We start from the raw sequence: 23,927 nt of genomic DNA, 5'->3' as shown, positions 1-23,927 counted from the left end.
TTGCCGATGTGGAACCAGTGGTCTGACAGCTTCCCCGTGATGATGGAGATGCTTCTGGACTTGCTCGGCTTGATCTTCATGGGAGCCCACTCAATGTTTTCCTGGAGCTAACTTAATAGCCGTACAGTGCAAACCTTGGTCGTGGTGAAAGTTGTAAGGTCATCCATGTAAGCTCTGACTGCCTTCAGCCTCAGCCCAGGTGTTAGATTTACAGATTACTGTCACAAAGTAGACAAACTATTAGATTTCAAAAGAGAAAAAAAAACGTTACTATGGCAATGACGGGGCTTGAACCGCCAACCTTGTGGGAACTTCTAAGTGGCAAACAGACACCTTAAACACTGAGCTATCTCTTCTCCAGTCAGCAAGCAGTCAATGTGCCTAAAGAACCAGCATGGCTTCTTTTCCTTTACTTTATCACCATGGAACTCATATTAAAAGTAGGCCAAACAAGTTTTTCAAAAAAGACAAAGAAATAAAGCAATTTTTAAAACAGGTCTCTTTAATTAACAAATAGATTCACAGTTTAATGTCACAAAGTAAATAAACTATTAGATTTTAAAAGAGAAAAAAATATTTTACTTTGGCAATCCTAGGGTTTGAACCTGCAACCTTGTAGGGACCTGCTGATTGGTAAACCAACAACTTACCCACTGAGCTATCAGATCTGACCTGTGCAAGCAGTCAATAAGCCTAATGAAGTATGGCTTCTTACCCATACATCAACACCATGTAACTCATATTAAAAGTAGGCCAAACAAGTCTTTCAAAAAAAGAGAAATAAATAAGGAATTTTTAAAACGGTCTCTTTAATTAACAAATAGATTTACAGTTTAATGTCACAAAGTAGACAAACTATTAGATTTCAAAAGAGAAATAAAAACCCAACTTGGCAATGAGAGAATTGAACCCCCAAACTTGTGGGGACCTGCTGATTGGTCAACCAGCACCTTACCCAGTGAGCTATCAGATCTGACCTGTACAAGCAGTCAATAAGCCTAATGAACCAACATGGCTTATTACCCATACTTCAACACCATGTAACTCATATTAAAAGTAGGCCAAACAAGTCTTTAAAAAAAGACAAAGAAAAATAGCCATTTTTAATACGGTCTCTTTAATTAACAAATAGATTTACAGTTTAATGTCACAAAGTAGACAAACAATAAGATTTCACAATAGAAATAAAAACCCAACTTGGCAATGAGAGAATTGAACCCCCAACCTTGTGGGGATCTGCTGAGTGGTCAACCAGCACCTTACCCACTGAGCTATCAGATATGACGTGCAAGCAGTCAATAAGCCTAATGAACCAACATGGCTTCTTACCCACACTTCAACACCATGTAACTCATTAAAACAAGTCTTTCAAAAAAGAGAAATAAATAAATAAAGCAATAGAATAGAGAAATAAATATAATAGAGAAAATATTCTCTAAGAATAGATAATTAAATAAAGCAATTTTTAAAACAGGTGTCTTTAATTAACAAATAGATTTACAGTTTAATGACACAAAGTAGACTAACAATTAGATTTCACAAGAGAAATAAAAACCCAAATTGGCGATGCGGGGCTTGAACCCCAACCTCGTGGGGACATGCAAACCGGAAAACCGACATCTTACCCACTGAGCTAACTCCTCTCCTTTAAACAAGCAGTCAATGGGCCTAATAAACCAACATGGCTTCTTTTCCCATACTTCAACACCATGTAACTCATTAAAAGTAGTCCAAACAAGTATTTTAAAAAAGACAAAGAAATAAAAAACCTTTTAATAAAAATTTGACCTTGGCGATGTCGGGGATTTAACGCCCAACATTGTGGGGATCTGCTGATCTGTAAAACGACACCTTACCCACTAAGCTATCTCTTCCCCCCTTAACAAGTAGTCCATGGGCATAATGAAACAACATGGCTTCTTTTTTTAAACTTCAACACCATGTCTTCTTCTTCTTTCTGCTTGTCCCATTAGGAGCCTGCATGTCTTCCCTCACCACATCCATAAACCTCCTCCTTGGTCTTCCTATTTTTCTCCTTCCTGGCAGCTCCATCCTCTACTTCCTCCGATATACCCCGTGTCACTTCTCTTCACATGCCCAAACCATCTCAATCGCGCCTTTCTCACATTGTCTCCAAAATGTCCTGCACGCGCTGTCCCTCTATTAAACTCATTTCTAATCCTGTCTATCCTCATCACTCCAAACGAAAGCTTCAACATCTTCAGCTCTGCTACCTCCAGCTCCACCTCCTGTCTTTTACTCAATGCCACTGTCTCTAATCCATACAACATCTCAGGTCTCAGCACAGTCCTATGCACTTTCCCTTTCACTCTCACAGATACTCTTCTATCACAAATCACTCCTGTCACTCTTCTCCACCCACTCCACCCTGCCTGCACTCTTTTCTTCACTTCTCTAACACACTTTCCATTACTTTACATTGTTGACCCCAGATACTTGAACTCCTCCACCTTCTCCACTTCTTCTCCCTGCAACTGCACCCCTGCACTCAAACTGTACAACCTGAACTTAATACACACTCATTACTCATCTCAATCCATTCCACCATCATTTTTTTATTTATTATTTATACTTAAATGTATTACACTGTTTACATGCTGTTTTTTGCACTGCATTGGGTTTGTTTATATTTACTCCCAGTTATAGTTTTTATAGTTCTCTTTGCACAGTACTGTATATTCAGATTATACAGTAGGTTTACTGGTCGGCGCTCTCTAGTGTTATACTTATTGTCTTGTGTTGTCTGTCTGTTTGTGCTGTCTGCACTGTCTGTACTGTCTGTCTGTACTGTTTTTCGTCTGCACTGTTTGCACTCGGTTGCACTCGATACACTTTATGTAGCTTTATGTTGTGTGTTGTAGCTCTATGTTGTTTAGTGTAGCACCAGGGTTCTGGAGGAACGTTGTCTCGTTTTTACTGTGTACTGTATACCACTGTGTATAGTAGAAATGACAATAGAAGCCTCTTGACTTGAAGTTTAAACTTTGACAGTATTTAATTGGTAATAGCTAATACAAGTGTGTCTAAAACTGGGACATGGGGTTTTGAGTTCCAAATGCGGAGTCGAAAATGCGGAGTCGAAAAGAAGAGACAGTGTTGCTCCATTCAATGTTGCTGAGCTTCACACTCTTGAGGGGTAAAAGATTGTCAACGCAGACATGTGAAATTTGACCTCAAACATTCGAACCATTATCATATTTTTTTTCTTTACTGCTTACAGTCTATACAATAAAAGTAAATTTCCTCATTTCTAGCTTTTCTCCAGACAGTTCCTTGTAGCAAATGTAAAATAGTAAATATTGGCCCAGAAGAGTCTCAGGAGTGCACATGTTTCATTTATGCTCATTTTCTGATTAGTGATTTGTTGTGCTAAATGTGTGAATATGATTTCAAATAGACTAAGTCCCTTCATATGTGCACTTTATAACACCTAATGTACACATTTGCATTTTATACTGCACCATGCGGCCAGGAGGAAGAAGCCTGGAGTGATGAGATTTCTACAGACTTGTTTAGCTGCTCTGCTTCACAAATTCATGTCCCAAACAGGCCATATTGGCCCGTGATGACCTTTGATTTGCCCCGTCATGCCATAAACAACACTCCTTTTCCCTGGGATTTTTAAAATAGCAACATTTTATGTAAAAATGTATGTACAAATCTCAGTTTAATTCGCAGTGATAATGTTAGAAAGGGCTATAGTTTAGTTGAACATTGCTGCCATCTACTGGAAATCAATCACTTTTCAAAATTATTTTAAAGAAGAAACACTACTGTATGCTGGTGAAGTGTTCAAATGAATACAGTTTTGTGTATGAACAGATGTAATTATTCCTTCTGCTTGAGTTTAATATATAATGTGACTTAGGCAGCACCTATATTTTTCTGCAATAATCTTCTTTGTATTTATAATTGGTTTTGTCACTGCCCGTTGAATGTTTGAACCAGAGGTGGCAAAAGTACACACATTCATTACTTAAGTAAAAGTACAGATACTCATGTTTTAAAATACTCGGGTAAAAGTTGAAGGTATTCGATTGACGCTGACGTCAGTTCCTGTTTCCTGTTGTTGAACTGTTCACCGGGAATTTTGTTTGTATCTGCATTTAAATTTTTTTACAGTTCGTTTTTTCTCGCTTTCATCACTTTAAAATATCAAAATATCGTGTTGATCTCCTGCATCCTTCACTTTCCGTTGGCTCCGTCTCGACTATTTTTGCTTTCGGAAGAGCGCTTTTTTCCCTGTTTGAGGGTTTGAAAGCAGTGAGTGGAGGATATTCACCAGAACTACGAACACACACTACAGTAAACACATTAAGGTACGTAATTTCTCTGCTATGGCGAACATCCAGTTCATTCAGTGTGTGAAGTGTGACATGTTTAGTCAGTCTTTCTCCGTTGTTAGCGATAATTTTATCTGTGAGAAGTGCAAGCTAGTTTGCTCTTTGACGGAGAAGATCTTAGCATTAGAGGAGCGCATCCAGAGTCTAGAGAGAAGTAGTGAGTGCAACAGCAGTCCAGGTTCTGCAGGGGAAAGTCTGGATGCCCTAGATGGAGTTAGCATTCCGCCGACTCCGGCATTAGAGCCCGAGCAGCGGGGCGAATGGGTGACGACTTGGCGGCATACTCGCAAAGCCAAAGCTAACGCTAAGGCTCGCCCACAGGAGCACCATTCCTCTCCACTTCGCGTGTCCAACAGGTTTGCTCTCCTCAGTGAAGCACCTGCTGAGAAACCTGAAAGAGCTCTGGTTTTAGGAGACTCCATTCTGAGGCACGTGAAATTAGCTAGACCTTTAGGGGCACCAGCAGCACAGGTCATGTGTATACCGGGAGCCAGGGCGCCGGACATAGCAGGTCAGCTTAGATTCTTAGGAAAGCACAGGTTCTCTAAGATAGTTTTTCACACAGGAGCTAATGATATACGCCTTCGACAGTCAGAGGTTACTAAGAGTAATATTATAGAGGTGTGTAAATTAGCGAAGGCAATGTCCGATGCTGTAATATGCTCTGGCCCCATCCCAATGCGACGTGGCGATGTAGCCTACAGCAGGTTATTGTCGCTGAACTGCTGGATGTCCGAGTGGTGCTCCAAAAATAATGTGGGCTTCATTAATAATTGGAGCATTTTTGAGGGCAAGGCGGGCCTGTTAGGGCGGGAATCCATTCCACTCGGAAAGGTGCTGCTCTTATTTCTTGTAGTATAGGTAATAGTCTCATAACAGCACAAGTTAACAAGTGACTGTCTAGAGCCAAGGCCAGGGAGCAGACAGACAGGCTAAACCAACCGTCTGCTAGCTGCACAGAGTCGTCACTCAGGATCCACCAAATTGAGACTGTGTCTGTCCCCCGAGCAAAACCAAGATATAGGAATTATCAGAAAGTCTGTTTAAGTAACCTGATTAACATTAAATTAAATACGACTGAATGCACAGCAGCACCTCTGATCTAAAGATAGGATTGTTGAATATTAGATCTCACGTCAAAAGCGCTGATTATAAACAAAATTATTACCCACCAGGAGTTTAATATAATGTGTTTGACAGAAAAGTGGATTAAATCGAATGAATATGTAGCATTAAATGAAGCGAGTCCTCCTGGGTATAGTTACATACACCAACCCCGTCTAAATGGCAGAGGAGGCGGAGTCACAGCTATTTATAATAATAATCTAAACGTCACACAAAAGACTAAACAAAAATGTAAAACATTTGAAGTTCTTTACACCAACATAAAATATTCAGTGTCTGAAAGCAGGTCCAGTCAGACAATTCCACTAATTATTATTTATAGACCCCCAGGGGCCCGACTCTGATTTTCTCATAGAATTTGCAGATTTCATTACAAATTTAGCTCCTTCTTTAGACAAAGCATTAATTGTTGGTGACTTTAAAATTCATTTTGATAATCAGGAAGACTCCATAAGAGCAGCTGTTGTGTCCATTCTAGAGTCAGTTGGAATTAATCAGAATGTTATAGGACCCACTCATAGTGGTGGACACACTCTCGATTTGTTGTTAACATTTGGATTAAAAATAAAAAACTTAGTCATAATTCCACAGTCTGAAGCTATTTGAGACCATTATCTAATCTCGTTTAAAATTTGCCTCAGTCATTGCATTACTACTTCACCACGTTATCGTGTTAAGCGTACTTTCACGTCAGCTACAGCAGCGCGTTTTATTAATAATCTTCCAGAAATTACGATATTAGATAGACCTCTGTCAGACCCCGCAGAGCTCGACTGGGCCACTGAACATCTAGAAACAACGTTACGTTACACTCTAGATGATGGAGCTCCCCTTAAGACCAAAATGATCAGGGAGAAAAAATGAGCACAGTGGTATAATGATCATACGCGCACCTTAAAACAGACCACTCGAAAATTAGAACGTAAATGGTGGACTCACATGCACACCATCAATAGGTAGTAATGATTTCAATGTACTTTTTTAATAAATTATTTTACAAGTAACCCTGTAGACAGCAGTGTCATTATAGCAGACAATTAACTACAAAGTTTTACTCCTATTCATGAGAATGACTTAATTTCAATAATCTCCTCATCAAAATCATCAACCTGCATTCTCGATCCCTTGCCTACAAGTTTCTTTAAACAGATCATTCCAGAGGTAATTGAACCTGTCTTAAAAATAATAAACTCTTCCATTAGCACTGGTTTTGTACCAAAATCCTTCAAACTGGCAGTTATCCACCCCCTAATTAAGAAACCTGACCTTGACCCATGTCAGCTGTCCAACTACAGACCAATATCAAATCTCTCCTTCATAGCCAAAATTTTAGAAAAGGTTGTAGCACAGCAGTTCTGCTCACTCCTACTTACGAATAACATATTTGAAATGTATCAGTCGGGATTTCGGCCTCATCATAGCACAGACACGGCGCTAGTTAAGGTGGTAAATGACCTGTTATTGGCCCCTGATCAGGGTTTTGTCTCCTTACTTGTTTTGCTCGACCTTAGTGCAGCTTTTGACACCATTGATCACACTATACTACTTGCTAGACTTGAGAACGTTGTTGGAATAAAGGGAACAGCTCTCTCTTGGCTCAGGTCTTATTTGACTGATCGCTATCAGTTTGTTGATGTAAATGGTGAGTTCTCCACACTCTATGAGGTAAAGTTTGGTGTTCCTCAAGGATCTGTCTTAGGCCCACTGCTTTTCTCTTTATATATGCTGCCTCTTGGTGAAATCATTCATAAACATGGAATTCGCTTCCATTGCTATGCTGATGACACACAGCTGTATATTTCAGCAAAGCCAGATGAGAGAGATCAGCTTAACAATGTTGAGAAGTGTGTAAAGGACATTAGACAGTGGATGCTTGATAACTTTCTTCTGCTAAACTCAGATAAGACAGAAGTACTTTTACTAGGACCACATGCAGCTAGAAGTAAACTTTCCGATTACCTAACATCTCTGGATGGTGTTTCTGTTTCAGCATGTACGGCTGTCAAAGACCTTGGTGTGATTATTGACCCGAGTCTTTCCTTTGAGGCTCATGTGAATAATATCACCAGGATCTCCTTCTTTCACCTTAGAAATATTGCTAAAATTAGAAATATGATGTCGTTACAGGATGCAGAAAAACTAGTTGATGCTTTTGTAACATCTAGATTAGACTACTGTAACGCTTTACTGTCTGGGTGTTGGAGTAAGTGCAGAAATAAGCTTCAGTTAGTTCAGAATGCAGCAGCAAGAGTCCTCACTAGATCTAGGAAATATGACCACATCACCCCTGTTTTAATCATCTACACTGCTCCCAATTACATCTCACACTGATTATAAAATACTACTACTGACGTATAAAGCACTTAACGCTCTCACGCCGCAGTATCTGAGTGAACTTCTGTACCAGGATGATCGTCCACGCCTACTTAAATCAAAAGGTGCTGGCTATCTGTTGGTTCCTCAAATAATGAAGACTACAGCAGGGGGCAGTTCTTTTTCTTATAAAGCCCCACAGTTATGGAACAGCCTTCCAAACAGTGTTCAGGACTCAGACACAGTCTCAGTGTTCAAGTCGAGGTTGAAAACTTTTTTTTTTTTAGTCAAGCCTTTTATCAGTAGATTTTTCTTAGGTAAAGGAGCAGATCTGGAGGGAGCATGGATATAGAGTGTTTGGTGAACTGGTATATTTGTATGCTGTCGTACCCTCACATTCACACGTTCACTCAGGTTTGTTGACGGTGGTGTGGTGGGTCGTCTGTTATCTCAGAGATCCCTCATGTCTGTGTTACCTTCTGCTTCTCCCTTTTAGTTATGCTGCCATAGCGAGTCTTGCTAAACTTCACAGTGACTTTAACACTCATGCAACAATAGGGACACTTAATAATCCATATCCTTCTCTTCCCATCACTCTCTCTCTCTCTCTCTCTCTCTCTCTCTCTCTCTCTCTCTCTCTCTCTCTCTCTCTCTCTCAGTCGAGGTAAACATGCTCCTGAGGCTCCAGTGACCACTGTTCCTGCCCCTCTCCCCTCCGTGGATCTTCACACTTCTGTGCAGCTTGGAACGGTCTCTCATCAACACCTTGGGTGGTTCCATGTTATTCCGGAGTAGAACGGGTGCTTTGAGGATGGATTGGACTGTAGTTGGTGTCGGCGGTTTGCTGCACTGACTCAGGAATACTGTTTGCTTCTGATCGTCATCACTGAACCCCGCAGCATTGTATATCTGCTTCAAATGGACATTTGTTGCAACCCAGATGAGGATGGGTTTCCTCTTGAGTCTGGTTCCTCTCAAGGTTTCTTCCTTATGCCATCTCAGGCAGTTTTTCCTTGCCACAGTTGCTCATCAGGGACAAACATACTTACAAAGAACATATTTACCTTTAATCACCACATTATCTGTGTAAAGCTGCTTTGAGACAATGTTCATTGTTAAAAGCGCTATACAAATAAAAATGAAATGAAATGAATTGAATTGAAGTACTGATAATACCTTTTTACTCAAGTGAAAGTAAACAAGTTTTGGCTCGGACATGTACTTAAGTAAAAAGTAGGTATTACTTCTACCTGTTTTAGCTGTTAACTGGTCCTCACGATAGATAGATAGATAGATAGATAGATCGATAGATCGATAGATCGATAGATCGATCAATCCACTAGAGAGAGCCACTTCGGCTTTAGTAGGCAGGGGCCTATGCAGCAGCAGGTCAGGCCACTGGCTGCCTCCACACTATGGGTGTGTTGCAGGCATACCAGGCCAATCTGCTGCGAGAGCTGGACGAGGGATTTAACTCTGGGGCTGACGATATCAAGGAGTCATGTCGCGCTGCTGACCAAGTCCAAGTCCAAGGGGTCAGCCAACCGGAGGGTGGTCCACTCCGCAAACAAACTGGCAGTAGTGCAGTGGCCCTGATAATTAAGGCGCCCTGCTTCGGGGTGGGCGGTTCACACTTGCGGTGGCTGTACCTCCTCGGCACCACCAGGAGGCCAGACTGTTATCTCGTCAATAAAGCACAGTCCCCCTCCACCGGGTGGCTCCTTCTGTCCCCATAGGGGACGGAGGGGACCCGGGCCTGCTTGGGAAGCAAATACAGCTCCAGGGTATCTCCCCGGTTGTTCTGAAACGGTCAGAAGCCAGCCTCGAGAGGCTAGCTACCCGATCAGACTTCCAGGCAGAGGGGGAGGCCAGGCTGTTAGCTCTGCCACAAGAGTGCTACAGAATGCAGCCTCCCCTCCAGCACTTCGTTGTTCCGAAGAAGGATGGCGGAATGCGGCTGATCCTAGATCTACGATCTTTGAACCGCTCGCTCAAGAGGCTCAGGTTTAATATGCTTACTCTCTATCTGAGCCCCCCTTCGAGCCTATGGCCAACGAGGCCCTCAAGTATCTGGCAGTTAAGACTAATTTTCTCCTGGTAATATCCTTCCTTAAGAGGGTCGGGGACCTATAGGCTCTTTCTGTGGCCCCATCTCTCCTGGAGTTTGCCCCTGGCATGACCAGTGCTATTTTATACCCCAAACCGGGGTATGTGGCTAAGGTGCCTGCAGCCCCATCGCGACCTGTCGTTTTGCAGGCATTCTGCCCTCATTCTTTCCTGAGGAGACGCTCAGTAGATGGATTGTGGATGCCATTTGTCTGTGTTATGAGTCCTCTGGTCTTCCCACTTCTTTTGGAGTTAAGGCTCATTCCACCCAGGGTATGGCGGCGTCCACGGCTTGGTCAGCTGGAGTGTCCCTCCAGGACAATTGTAATGCTGCAGGTTGGTCCACTCCGCTGACCGTTGTCAGGTTCTACGACTTCAACATCAGAGCCACTCCTGGCTCCTCTGTCTTGCATGCAGGTTGTGCTCAGACACACTAGGCAGAGACTGGTCAGTATGGCGTGATTGGACACTCGTTCCCAAAGCGTGTTCGACGCAACTCAATTTTCTGAAAGGAAACGTCACTAGGTTATGCATGAACCCTAGTTCCCTGAGGGAACGAGAGCTGTGTCAACGTGCCATACTCCCTGCATCCCTGCAGTGCTGATGTCGCTTCGATCGTGCTTCCATTTTGTAGCTTTCTGGTTTGCGTGAGGTCGCCCGCCAATGAGGTCATGACTGCCTATTGGGCAGATTTTTTAGAGCATGAACAATGCGAGGCGTTCTTAAAGCATTTTCGACACAGCTCTCGTTCCCTCAGGGAACTAGGGTTACATACGTAAACCTAGTGACGGTTCTTTTCATGTTTCAATGGAGTGCTTAAAAAAAAATCACAAGAACAATACAGTGTACTTCATACTGATTGCACTGTGTATAGGAACAGGCCGTGATCATCTAATTATGTAAACCGTATACAGTTATAATTTCTCATTTTACAAAAATTTTGTTTTATTTCTCATTTTACAATAATATCATTAAAAACATTTTATGTTCCTTTTGTTAAAACTTTTTTTTTATTATTCTAATTTCATTTGCTAGCAGATCTGTTTTCTTTGCAACAGACAGGGAATTTGAGTAGCAAGTACTGGGCATTACAGGGTATTTTTACTCATTTTAATCATTATGATTATTACGATGACGCTGATGATGCAAAGAAGAAGTGAGAACAGATTGAGAATACACGCCTTGGAGCCGTACATCTTCGCTCCAGTCATGTCTCCCACCATCTTACGATCTCTGGACTGAAACAAAAACAAAAATGAAAACTATTTAGTACTTTGGGTTTTCAATAGAAAAAATCTAATGTTTTATTTATTTACATACACCATATATACAGTATATATATATATATATATATACACACACACACAATATATATGAATTAATTGTATCTCTCCAACAGGTCATTGCTTTCATCAGCCTAACGATTCGCCTTCAGTCTGCATGTTTATGGACCATATAAGAGTTTCTTATGTTGAAATGTATATTCTTTATACAGTTTATATTTCGGTCCTGTAATTTGTTCTATAGTGCTATACAATATATTAAATCAATATTAAAGGAGCTTTACAGAAATCCAGCTATGGACTAAGAGAATCTTAATTACAAAACATTCTTACATTTAAAATAAATGTATTATTCACCTAGTGAAAGATCACCATCTAAACCCCCAGTTAAATTCAACTGACCTTCATAGAGAAAATCAAAGCCATCAGACCCAGACACAGCGGGTTTCCATAGTACAAACTGACAACGGACCACGCTGCATAATCAGGTGGATGCTCCGGAATGGAAACCACAACTGTCCCTGCTCCTCTTCCGTCACGAGTCAAGTCAAGTCAAGTTTATTTGTATAGCGCTTTTCACAACAGACATTGTCTCAAAGCAGCTTTACAGAAAACAACAGTGAAGGTGAATGGTGTGCGTTTGTCCCTGATGAGCAGCCGTGGCGACAGTGGCAAGGAAAAACTCCCTTAGATGATATGAGGAAGAAACCTTGAGAGGAACCAGACTCAAAGGGGAACCCATCCTCATATGGGTGACATCAAGAGTTTGGTCATAAATCTTTCAACAATACAGAACAATTTGTGATCATCATAGATCCAGCATCAGCTTCTCCATGCCAGGGCCTTTAAACACTCGGCATCTACTTCTCCATGATCATCCATAGGTCCATAATCTTCACGAGGTGGGACGTGACTGGAGCTGGCCAAACCTCAGGATGCCTCGGGATGGGGAGAGAAAGAGAAGCAGTGGAGAGGAATTAGCGTAGCTGCTGTTCATGATATTAACAGCACAAGTTGATAATGTGCATGTGATCAGATGTTCTGGAGCACAAGGTTGTGATGTGATGTGCGTGATGTGTGTTATGTGTAGGCTTTGCTAAAAAGATATGTTTTTAATCTACACTTAAACTGGGAGAGTGTGTCTGAACCCCGAACACTGTCAGGAAGACTATTCCAGAGTTTAGGAGCTAAATGTGAAAATGCTCTACCACCTTTAGTGGACTTTGCTATTCTAGGAACTACTAGAAGCCCAGAGTTTTGAGATCTCAGGGAGCGTGACGGATTGTAGCGTGTTAAGAGACTGGATAGATACATGGGAGCCAAACCATTTAGTGCTTTATAAGTGAGTAGCAGTAGTTTGTAGTCTATTCGAAACTTAATAGGAAGCCAATGTAGGGACGATAAGATTGGGGTTATATGATCGTATTTTCTTGACCTAGTAAGAACTCTTGAACGTCACCCAGAGGAACGTTCAGTGGAACCGTTGTGCTCTGCATCTTGTTCAGGATCACGCCTGTTTGAGGTCCTTCAGGCTTGATCATGTATGGTTTAGGTTAGAGGGCGTGTCCTTTTCTACACACACTGACCACAGTGTTTTAAATAAAACAAGCCACTGTATGACCTACTTTAGGACTTCTGAATAATTTCTTACTTGATGAAACGCAACAACTATTTGCACAAAAAAAAAAATTTGAAGCATAATCAAGAAGCAAGAAGTCAAATCAAATAATCATGTATAGCAAATCATTAGGATTTTATTGAATTTAGTTTCAGAGCACACAGAGCAACACTTCTACAGGATTTCTATTATGAATAACGGGATACGGGACAAACAAAACAATTTAGACGATCAGAACAGAAACTTTTTCCAACACGAGCCGTAAAAAAAGACATCGGATTGTAGTTTGACTTCAGTAAGGCAAAATCGCATTCTGATCGCAACTTTCTGATCTAAAACGCAATCGTTTCATCATCGAATATATCAAAGTGCCTATAAAAAAAATTATAAAATCTTTCATTTGTTGCAAATGTCAAACAGCATTACCTACACATACCTCTAGGGTGTGCTGCTTCTCACTGTGAAGTTATTAGACTATTAGTGATTAACAATGTAATATTTAAACAGACGCACTATCACGGTTATTCACACGGTGTTCAAGCGAGAGAACGTTTCTGATGCTTTGAGAAACAGACGAACTAAGACACAGCAATTTTGATCATTCAACCCAAATACTACTCAAATCATATTAGCAAGTGGTACTGATGTATTTAATACAACATGACTAAAGGCAGAGCTTTCAAAACATTCAAGGCTGATTTCATGCTGACGCTGATCATGATGGTGTAACAATTACAAAGAATGAACGCTAGAAAAATCACGTGAAAAAAAAAGATTTCTTGCATCATGAAACAAGTGCGGAAATACAAAAGGCTCGGTTTCATCATTTTCAAATCAAATCAGTGTCCATCCTGCACACTGAAGGGGAGCTGCACACTGATTATGGGGAGGTGGAAGATTAGTGGTTTAGGAATTTGGATGTGAAGGTAATGAGTTTAAACAAGCTTCCACTCCTGAACCCGAACCCCAGAACTGCTCAGGTATAAGAATCACTCTGTATAAGGACGTCTAAATGTTATGAAATGTTATGAGCTCTCTCATGTCCCCAAGTCATATCGTTTCTCAACATTAACAATGAGACAGAAACAAAAAAAAAAACAAGAATTGAAGTACTGCACATTAATGCTTTTTTATCTTCTTGTGAACGATCTGATAGAAGAGGTTTAGCGTTCACACTGAACACTTCATGAACTTCCTGAACAATGAAATTATAGGAGAAAAAGAACAAGTGCTCTTGTCAGGCGTGTGCTGCAGCTTTGGTCCGATACGGAATTTCCACACGTCACATCTTGGAGGATGCAGCCACGTCAGAACCTCCCTTCGTATACACGTGGACAGAGTTCTACAAACACACGAAAACTATAATCACGACAACAGAAGGGTTTTTCTGGAGGTAGTGGTGTAACGGCATGGTGTTGATGTGTAGCTACGATAACGTTTTACCTTTCTGCCCTCTGCATTGTACTTGTTAAGGAGCGCCTGAACACGAGAGCCGTAATCCTGGTGCACGGCCATCAGACACTGGAGCTGTAGAGGTAAAAAGAGGAAAAGACACACAGAGCTTTGAAGCATTACTGAAATTTTAGATTGGATTTGATTAGATTCACCTTTTTCATTGCACATGTTACAGTACAAGGCAATGAAACACAGTGCAGTAGCAGCAGCAGTGTAAAATATCTACAGGTTGGTAAAACTGATATATAATAATGATGAATGAATATTATACTATTACACTTTATATCTGGAAATAAATAAAAAGACTTTACCATGCGCTCCTGGATGAACAGCTGAGCTCCTTTCAGGTGTCCTGCCATGTTCTGGCACAGACGCTCTCGTTCAGCCTCATTCAAGACCTTGGTGAAAAAAGTGCGAACCTACAGGAGAAGAGAAGATCATTAGAGAACACAGAGTTTAATCCCACGCCGACATTTCCATTATATCCCATGACCACTCCATACCTGGGTCACATTGTCCTCATCCGAGCTGTTGTAGCGTGCAACGTCAGGAGAGACCCTGAACTTAGACTCCATAAAGCATTGCTGACAGTCTGGGGCACTGAAGCTGTTGGGGTAGTAGTTCGGGGCTCCGCCTGTAAAGACAAAAAAACATGATCAGTTCTGATGAGTGGTTTTGAACTGAGAGTTGTGAAGTGTGTTCGAGTTTCTCACCCTGGTTGTCAGTCATGCACATGGGCCCATCTCTCTGGTAGTTGGCCACGCGGGCACGATAAGGGCAATTAACGGGCAGCTGGAGGTAGTTGGCTCCGAGCCGATGGCGGTGGGTATCAGGGTAAGAGAAGAGACGACCCTGCGCAGAACATCATGTTTCAGACCACCAGCATGGCAAAGCTTGTTTGTGAGAAGTGAATTGATAATGTTTCTGGACCTTCAGATCTGTGCCTCCATCCAATCCGGTCTCGAGGTCTACAGACAATTCCTTAGACTTCATGGCTCAATTTGTGCTCTGACTAGTGTTCACTGAACTGTGGGACCTTCTAAAGACGGGCGTGTGCCTTTCCAAATCATGTCCAATCAACTTAATTTAATGATATTGTACAATACAGTGTTTTGTTCATTACTTTAGGAATGATGTTCCAGCTTTTTCCCCTCATTCATGGATCATCAGTTTACTTTGTATATATTTAAACTGAACATAAAAATAAATAAAAGCATGAATTAAGTTTTAAAAGCAGAGAAAACAGAGTCTGTATATGCCTCAAAATGATTTCTGTAGGACAGGGTGTACAGTACCAGAACAGGTGTTTGTGATTATGTAAGTTAGAGTTTCTGGACACTTGACCATAGGATTTGTGAGTCCAACAGTTTCTATTAGTCTAGTTTTGCATATTTTATATTATATGCTCACAGATCAGACAAAGCTTGAGGACTTTACCCTCTGAACCGCTGGTGTCCATGACCAGACCTCTAATATACAGTGGGGCAAAAAAGTATTTAGTCAGCCATCAATTGTGCAGGTTCTCCTGCTTAAAAAGATGAGAGAGGCCTGTCATTTTCATCATTGGTACACTTCAACTACAAGAGACAAAATGAGGAAAAAAAAAAATAAAAAAATCCGCAAAATCACATTGATTTTTAAAGAATGATGAAAATGACAGGCCTCCCATATCTTTTTAAGAGGAAGAACTTGCACAATTGATGGCTGACTAAATACTTTTTTGCCCCACTGTATGTTAGTGTGCGAACATTCCATGGTGGCTTTCAGCGGAATCAGGCCTCCATCCGTTATGAAACTGGTGGTTTTTATGCACTTGTGCCAATTTTTCCCCATCAAATATATACTGCTTTTCTTTGCACAGATCAGAAATGACCACAGTTGAGGCTTTAAGCCTTGTTACATATGTGTGTGTGTGTGTGTGTGTGTGTGTGTGTGTGTGTGTGTGTGTGTGTGTGTGTGTAAGTACTTTTGCTAGGTTTCCACACAGATGGTGTTAATTGGCGATGTGTGAGTCACAGCGAATTTAGGTGCTTGATTTGAGACTTTGAGTGTGTGTGTGTGTGTGTGTGTGTGTGTGTGTGTGTGTGTGTGTGTGTGTGTGTGAGGCTGTACCTGCAGCATCTTGTCAGGACTGGGCTCTATACCAGGCGGCATGTTACTGGGGTCAAACGCCAGCTGCTCCACCTCAGCGAAATAGTTCACAGGGTTTTTATTCAGCACAAAGCGTCCAACTGGAATCAGGGGGTAGTCCTTATGGGACCAAACCTGAGAGATAAAAAAAACACCACGATTACTAAAAAGATCAAGTTATTGGCATCAAAAAACATCACAACATTAATTATAATGAAGCTAATAGCTGAGAGAAAGTCAGAGCACCTTGGTCAGGTCGAATGGGTTCCATGGGTACTTCTCCGCCTGCTCAAAGGTCATGACCTGGATGTAGAAGGTCCAGGATGGGAAGTTGCCATTGGAGATAGCGTTGTACAGGTCACGGATGGAGTAGTCCGGATCAGAGGAGGCTAAACGTTCTGCTTCCTCCACAGTCAGATTCTTAATGCCCTGATCAGTCTGACAGGAAGAGAGGTTGTCACACACACACACACACACACACACACACACACACACACACACACCAAAGTCATCGATATACAAAAGAAACTACACACCTTGTAATGGAACTTGCAATACACAGGGTTTCCTTCAGCGTTGATCAGTTTGAAGGTGTGGGATCCGTAGCCATTCATATGGCGATATCCATTCGGTAATCCACGATCGCTAAAGAGGAAAGACACCTGCAAGAAAAATAATAATAAAATATTACATTCTCTAGTCACAGATTAAGAATATTTTTAATCTAAAAAACCCATTTTTAGAGATATGGTAAGAAAAACACAAAGATGACAAACAATTTCTGTTTGAGTACAAAGTCTGAGGAAAACTACTCCTACAGAGAAGCATGGTGGTGGTGGCACTATAATGCTGTGTGGATGCAGACACAGTTTTCTGTCTAAATTTGTGTGGTCTGCTTTATGTGTGGAACAGACCAGTGGTTAAGATAAGGGCATGATTGGAAGGTTGTGGGTTTTAGATTCCAGCACTGCCAGCTGCTACTTCTGGGCCCTTAAACAAGGCTCTTAACCCTCAACTGCTCAGGTGTGAGATCACCATTCTGGCCAGGAGAACATTTATTATTCTTTACAAAAGGATGATACAATGCATCTATACAGATGTTTTTTCTGGGTTGCGTTAAACAGTAAAAAGCGTCCTCTAGAGGCGAATCACTGAAGTCACGTGCTGTTTATTTGAAGTTACTTATTTGTTTCAGTTTAAATGCACATTTTATTTTCCTGAATATTTATTAATATTATTCATATATTCATATTAATTTACTTAAACATATTTTCATTTTGAGTAGTTTTTTATTACTTAATTTTAGTACTATTTTGTATGGATTATTTTTTTCCATTAATCGGTTATCGGCAAATACAATCCAGGGGTGAAATCCACTATCGGTCGACCTCTATTCCCCTCACAGTGTTGTTTTGGTCATATTTCTTCAACAGAGTGTTGCATACTTGTTTGTCAAAACTTAATCTCACTAAAGCAATCATAGCTGAATGGACAAACATTTTTTTAAATAAAATCACAGATTATTATATGGGTACAGAGGATTTACATTTTAAATGGTATCTTCAACAAGCACATATGGGAGTAATTATTAGGTGTCCACATACTTTTGGATATATATTATATAACCAGGTAAAGTAAAGAAAACTGAATCTGAAACCTGATGCAGTGACTCAGGACGCAGACTCCAGAAATCCCACACCATGTCAGGGTCCTTCAGGTGAGTCTGAGGATTCCGCTTCTGAGAGTGGATAAAGGATGGAAACTGCGCACACACACACACACACACACACACACACACACACACACACACACACACACACACACACACACACACACTAACAATTAAATTAAATTACTTTTAGCCGCACTAATTAAATGAACCTGCGATTAACACCGCGCTCATTTGTTTTTGATCATTTTTATTCAAAACATAAATATAAAAGAGGTGAAAATAAAACCTTCGACGCAACACACATTTATTCACAACGTCTTTTCTTTCTCCACCGAGAAATTATTAGCAATCACTAAGCATTAGTTTTACTATGTCTCGACTCGGCAACAAAATCCGCCATGATGAACACATCCGGCGATTAAAACCGTCCGTGTGGAAACGTAGCAAATGTTCAGTTCGGTGTCCTGATGATTTACGTCATTTAAAACGCCGTATTTACTTGAAAACGGTTACAGGAATATTTAATCTTCATGCTCCATGTTGAGTTCGGTTTCACTAATAATAAACATACAGTTGTGCGATTTTTGTTAATTACAGCATTAAAAACTGAAAAAGGTACATTTAAGGTACATTTGGAACAGAAAAAAAATATAAGCTGCGATTAATCACGATTTAACTCATGACAGTCGTGATCACTGAGGGTGTACTTACTTTAGTTGGTACTTAGACAATAATGTATGTAAGTTATTTTTTAAAAGACTGTAAATCTGTACTGATACACAAACTGCACGTTTTATTTCTATATTATTGTCCTATAAGAAGGTGTTTTCACTTTTATAAGATATTTTTAATATAAAGACCAAAGCAAGTATAATGAAAATACGACAGAAACTCTGTCCATCTCTCTCTCTCTCTCTCTCTCTCTCTCTCTCTCTCTCTCTCTCTCACCAGAAGTGCATCCCTGATGAAGAAGATGGGTGTGTTATTGCCAGTCAGGTCCCAGTTGCCCTCGTCGGTGTAGAATTTCACTGCAAAACCTCGAGGGTCTCGAACTGTATCAGCCGAACCGGACTCTCCAGCTAGACACACATGAGGGAATAATGTGGAGGGGGAAATGATTCTGCTGCTCCAGTTCTGTGTTTGTGTTTTGCACAGAGAAGAAAGGAGTTTATGGGTCCTCATACATGCCCTGCATCACCCTCACATACTTCTCTGACACACCAGACTTCCTCATACAATACCACAACTCCTCTCTCCACCCTGTCGTACGCAATGCAGCTCCTTCTGTCCTTCTCTATACTTCTCCATAAACATCCTCAAAGCAAATAATGCGTCTGTGGTGCTCTTCCTCGACATGCACCCATACTGTTGCTCACAGATGGTCACCTCTTCTCTCAGCCTGGCTTCCACTACTCTTTCCCAGAACTTCATGGTGTGACTGATCAACTTTATTCCCCTGTAGTTACTGCAGATCTGCACATCTCCCTTATTCCTTAGTCTGGTGCTAAATGTGAGCTATTTCTAAACGGAGGAGAGAAGAAGTGCATCTCACCTACAGTAGAGAATCTCACAGCAATGGGAGTCGTCTTGCCCACGTACTCGAACACCTTGGCCTTGCAGTAGCGTGTGATGTCATGAGTCACCTCAAAATAGCCAAATGCACCTGTACAGAGAGAACAATCCAATCAGAACAAACTCAACCCCCACTGCACCAACACGGCCCATGTTTCTCTGATCAGCCACTGATTACTGTAATCTCTCTTTTCTGTCTATTAACCGTCCATGAGAAACTTTTTTATGGTTTTATTGCTAGGAAGTTATAAGGGGCTGCTTTTTTTCCTTCTTTCTGGGGTGTAACGCAAAACCCACGGCTCGGTTCATACCTCAAAGAAATGCAAAACATAAAATTGAAAAAAATTAATTATTATTATTTGACATTTGTGATCATCAACATTTGAACAGTTTACGTTTTTAAAACAATTTTAAATCAAATGTCTGGTTAAATAATATATCAAATAATATTTTATAAAAAATAAATCAAATCACTATATTTATTAAATTGGGCAATAAACACGATTTTACATCTTAGACCCCATTTGGGTATTACAGCATTACAGTGTGTGTGTGTGTGTGTGTTTTATATTTAATATGTAATTTATTAAAGATATGATCTACTTAACTGTTCTACTTATTAAGTTGATTGATAAGAGTCTTAAACGTAACTGAGTGTAAATAAACCAGTAAATGTAACAGTGTGAACATTATTTTTCCAATTCAATCCTACAAGCGTAATAAAAATGTATCAAACCATGAATTAGGCTTCAAAAATCAATCATTCCTCATAAATTAGATTATTCCGGCTCAATAAAAGGTGCACCTTCACACAGTTTTCCTGTTCTTTCCACTTTTCTACAAGTCTTGGACGTGATTGTAATAAACACCGATCTGTTTGTGAAACGCTGTGGAGAGGTGGTCAGTCCTACTGCACCCACACCAGTAAAATGGACCAACTCGGATGAGTGTTAAGTGGAAGCACAGACCTGCTCCTTTGGCATGAACCACCCTTTCAGGGATGCGCTCGCGGTCAAAGTGAGCCATCTCGTCAGTGAAGACGACATCCTGCACCAGCAGTGGCCCTCGGGGTCCGGCCGTCTGGACATTCAGTTTATCGCCTATGGGGATGCCGCCTCCTGTGGTCAACGTGTCGGCTCGCTGAGAATGGAACCCAATAGTCAAACTCGAGTCACTGTAAACTTTATACTCACTACATCTTATCACGCTTCAAAATCACGAGGCACCTTGTGTACAAGTTTCGGCTGAAGCCCTGATGTATTCTAAAGATGTTTACAGATTGACCTTGAATGGTCTACATACACTGCACTTAAACTGGTTACCAGTAGGAGATGAAGAATTCATGAGGTGAACTGGTTCAGGGGAAATAAAACCCTGTTCTTGTGCTATGAGGTTCTGCTGCTCAGTGCTTCGTACACACTTGTGTGTGTTTAATGTAAGTCAGTGGGAAGAGAAGTGTAGTGCCACACCTTCAGCACTATGGCTGTTTATATCGAGATCGATAAATCCGGATCGACAGAATGAAACTATTGAAAGCATCGATTTTTCAAAAACCGTGTGTTTAAATGCAAGTCGGTGTTTAGGAAGGTGTAGTGTGAACCTCCCTTAAGCCATGTCACAGACTCAAGAAAACGACAGAACGACGTCATCAAACTTGTCGATCCGGATTGAGACTTTCCGAATGTGGATTCTGTCCTCGTTTTACAGAACCACAGTGTTAATGCTGATCTATTCGTACCAAAGTCGTTTTCTTTCTACGAAGATTTGCTGAGGATCTTCATAGAAACCCTGTAGACCTGAGAGAGGAACATTACTGCTTCTCTGATGATCAGGTCTGCACTAAACAGCATGATTACAGCAATATCGTGTTATCAGTAGAGCACTTACAGACATCAGTAAACACAAACAGACTCTGGTTACATAACCACCGACCCCGTCACGTGACCCTGCTCTCTGATTGGCTGCCTTTCTGATAACAGCCAACCAATCCCGTGCTCGCATTTAAACAGGCGAGTCCAATACAGTTTTAAGGACTTTAGACTGAAGCCCAAGTCTAAAACTTTTCACCTTCTTGTATTTAAGCGTGCAATTTTCCAAAAATTACAAACAAGTCCCAAAAAAAACCATTTTATATTAGTATTATAATCGCACACACAGAGTAATAGCCGCAATGCATACTGGCTGATCCCATTGTAATCGCCATGTGCACAAGGTGTGACTGATTCTAATTTAATATCTAATATTAAAAATTAAAAAGATATAAATGACAGTATATAAATGATTTACAGTAAATCTGCATGGTGTGACCTTTGCCTCGATTACAGTAGCGCAGCTAGCACAATGCTGAGCCTCGCTTTAGACTAAAAGCAAACCTGAGATCCTCTATTTTCTTTCCACATTTTCATCTGATCCGTGGCTTTGTCCCTGTTTTCCGCCATATTGCAAAAAAAGATTAATCTTCAATAAACTCAAACCCAAGCAGGAGTTATGAAAAACAGAGCTGCAGATCTTCCACTGTTTTTGTTCCTGAAGTTCGGCTAGCCCCGCCCATTGCCCCGCCCACTGCCATCCTATTGGACAGTGAAGACCGACATGACACGCAGTCCGTATTTCACCTGGTCCCGATACAATCAAATTGAAATGAAAATAAAAATAAAAACGCTACATTTCAGAATAAATTTCCACTCATTTTCCTAAAATTTGCGAAAAGAGAAATTAAACTTTGTCCCTACTCTCGCCGCGTTCCGTCCTTGTATGCGCATGCGTGGAAAGACTGGGGCAGGGGGCACGAATCAGTATTGCGCATGCGTAAACAGTCACACCAGAATACATCATAGGAACACAAAGCACATAATTCACCAGCTGATCTGTAGTAAGACCCATGTGGTGTTATTAAAGCCTTATTTTGCATTGATTACACTTAAAATGTGGTCTAATCATCCAAATCTAGGCAACAGACAAGGAACAAAAATAGTAAATCAGAATCATTGATCAATTAGGGAAAGTGTTTGTTGTTGCTCACAGTAAAATATTCAAGTAAATATTCAAGTAAAAGAAAATTGATGAACAGAAAAAATATACATGTTAAGTTTTATATTAAGTGATGTGAAATTTGTTACAGCAGTGAAAACATGACAGAATTAAATCACCAAGAAAGCCCAGCAGCGTCTCTACTTTCTGAGAAGACAGGAAAACCCACCTCCCTCCCCCCATCCTGACCATGTTCTACAGAGGGACTATTGAGAGCATCCTGAGCAGCTGCATCACTGCCTGGTTTGGGAACTGCACCGTCTCGGATCACAAGACCCTACAGAGGATAGTGAGGACCACTGAGAAGATCATCGGAGTCTCTCTCCCCTCTATCATGGACATTTACACCACACGCTGCATCCGCAAAGCTAACAGCAATGTGGACGACCACACACACCCCTCACACAAACACACCCCCACACACCCTGCACACACCCCTCACACACACACACACACACACACACACACACACACACACACCCCCACACACCCTTTACACACACTCTTCACCCTCCTGCCATCAGGAAAGTTGTTCCAAAGCATTCGGGCCGCCACATCCAGACTGTGTGACAGTTTCTTTCCTCAATCCATCAGGCTTCTTAACAAACATCTGAACTTAACTGAACTTAACTGAACTCACACACACACACACACACACACACACACACACACACACACACACACACACACACACACACACACACAATTGTGTGTCTAATCTGTACAACCTGGGCTCAACACACACTCATACTCACTTCGCACACCCTTGACTTCAGCACCACTCACATTACATCACTTCATTACCATAAACTGTTTACAGAGTCCTTAACCCTGTGTTTTCTGTTCTGAGATTGTTGTTTAATGGAGCATCAGGGTTCTGGAGGAACGTTGTTTCATTTCACTGTGCACTGTGTCAGATATATATGGTTGAAATGACAATAAAAGCTTCTTGAGAGTCACGTGGGACCGCAGAGGAAGATAGCAGCATAGTTGTGTAGCTCCCTAGGCCCACCCATATTTAAAATTTATTCGAGCGTATTTACTCCACGTGTATTTCTCAAAGTTGGTGTCCCTGATGATTAAACACTTGTAAATAAAGAAAAAGTGGTATGGACCGCAAATGTCGACGTCCACATCTAAATATTTTAAGGGAGCAACAACAAGCCGCATTTCAACCAGGCAGACTTCGCCAGCACACGAGTCGCCATCACCCCAGCCGATTAAACAAGGTTCAAAGATGGAAAACCTATTATCCGAAA

General features: G+C 41.1%; 3 protein-coding genes across 3 annotated transcripts in view; all 3 read right to left on the bottom strand.

Moving 5' to 3' along the window:
* The window catches only part of LOC310728720 (uncharacterized protein), a 75,418-nt gene that overhangs the window by 16,986 nt on the left and 34,505 nt on the right, over positions 1-23,927 (bottom strand). Inside the window, exon 2 of the mRNA XM_083546534.1 lies at positions 6,982-8,016. The gene's annotated coding sequence lies outside the window, so the exon portion shown is untranslated. The remainder of the gene's footprint in view (positions 1-6,981; positions 8,017-23,927) is intronic.
* ifitm5 (interferon induced transmembrane protein 5) lies at positions 10,923-11,731 on the bottom strand (the record flags this gene model as incomplete). The annotated part of the gene is made up of 2 exons (XM_083547456.1): positions 10,923-11,146; positions 11,594-11,731. Coding segments are annotated over 2 exons (288 nt in total), but the record flags the coding sequence as incomplete, so codon positions are not given.
* On the bottom strand, positions 12,926-22,427 carry cat (catalase). The gene is made up of 13 exons (XM_083546386.1): positions 22,011-22,427; positions 20,607-20,778; positions 19,619-19,729; positions 19,015-19,145; positions 18,052-18,156; positions 16,931-17,056; positions 16,641-16,832; positions 16,377-16,529; positions 14,978-15,116; positions 14,768-14,898; positions 14,576-14,683; positions 14,253-14,336; positions 12,926-14,151 (listed from the first exon to the last, which is right to left on the bottom strand). The coding sequence occupies exons 1-13, from the start codon at positions 22,074-22,076 to the stop codon at positions 14,092-14,094; spliced, it is 1,578 nt and encodes a 525-aa protein (XP_083402512.1). The 5' UTR covers positions 22,077-22,427; the 3' UTR covers positions 12,926-14,091.

This window comes from Silurus aristotelis (genome assembly GCF_946808225.1).
Source record: "Silurus aristotelis genome assembly, chromosome: 7".
Taxonomy (NCBI): Eukaryota; Metazoa; Chordata; class Actinopteri; order Siluriformes; family Siluridae; genus Silurus; species Silurus aristotelis.
Note: the sequence above shows the minus strand (reverse complement) of the source record. Positions and strands in the feature narration are given on the sequence as shown.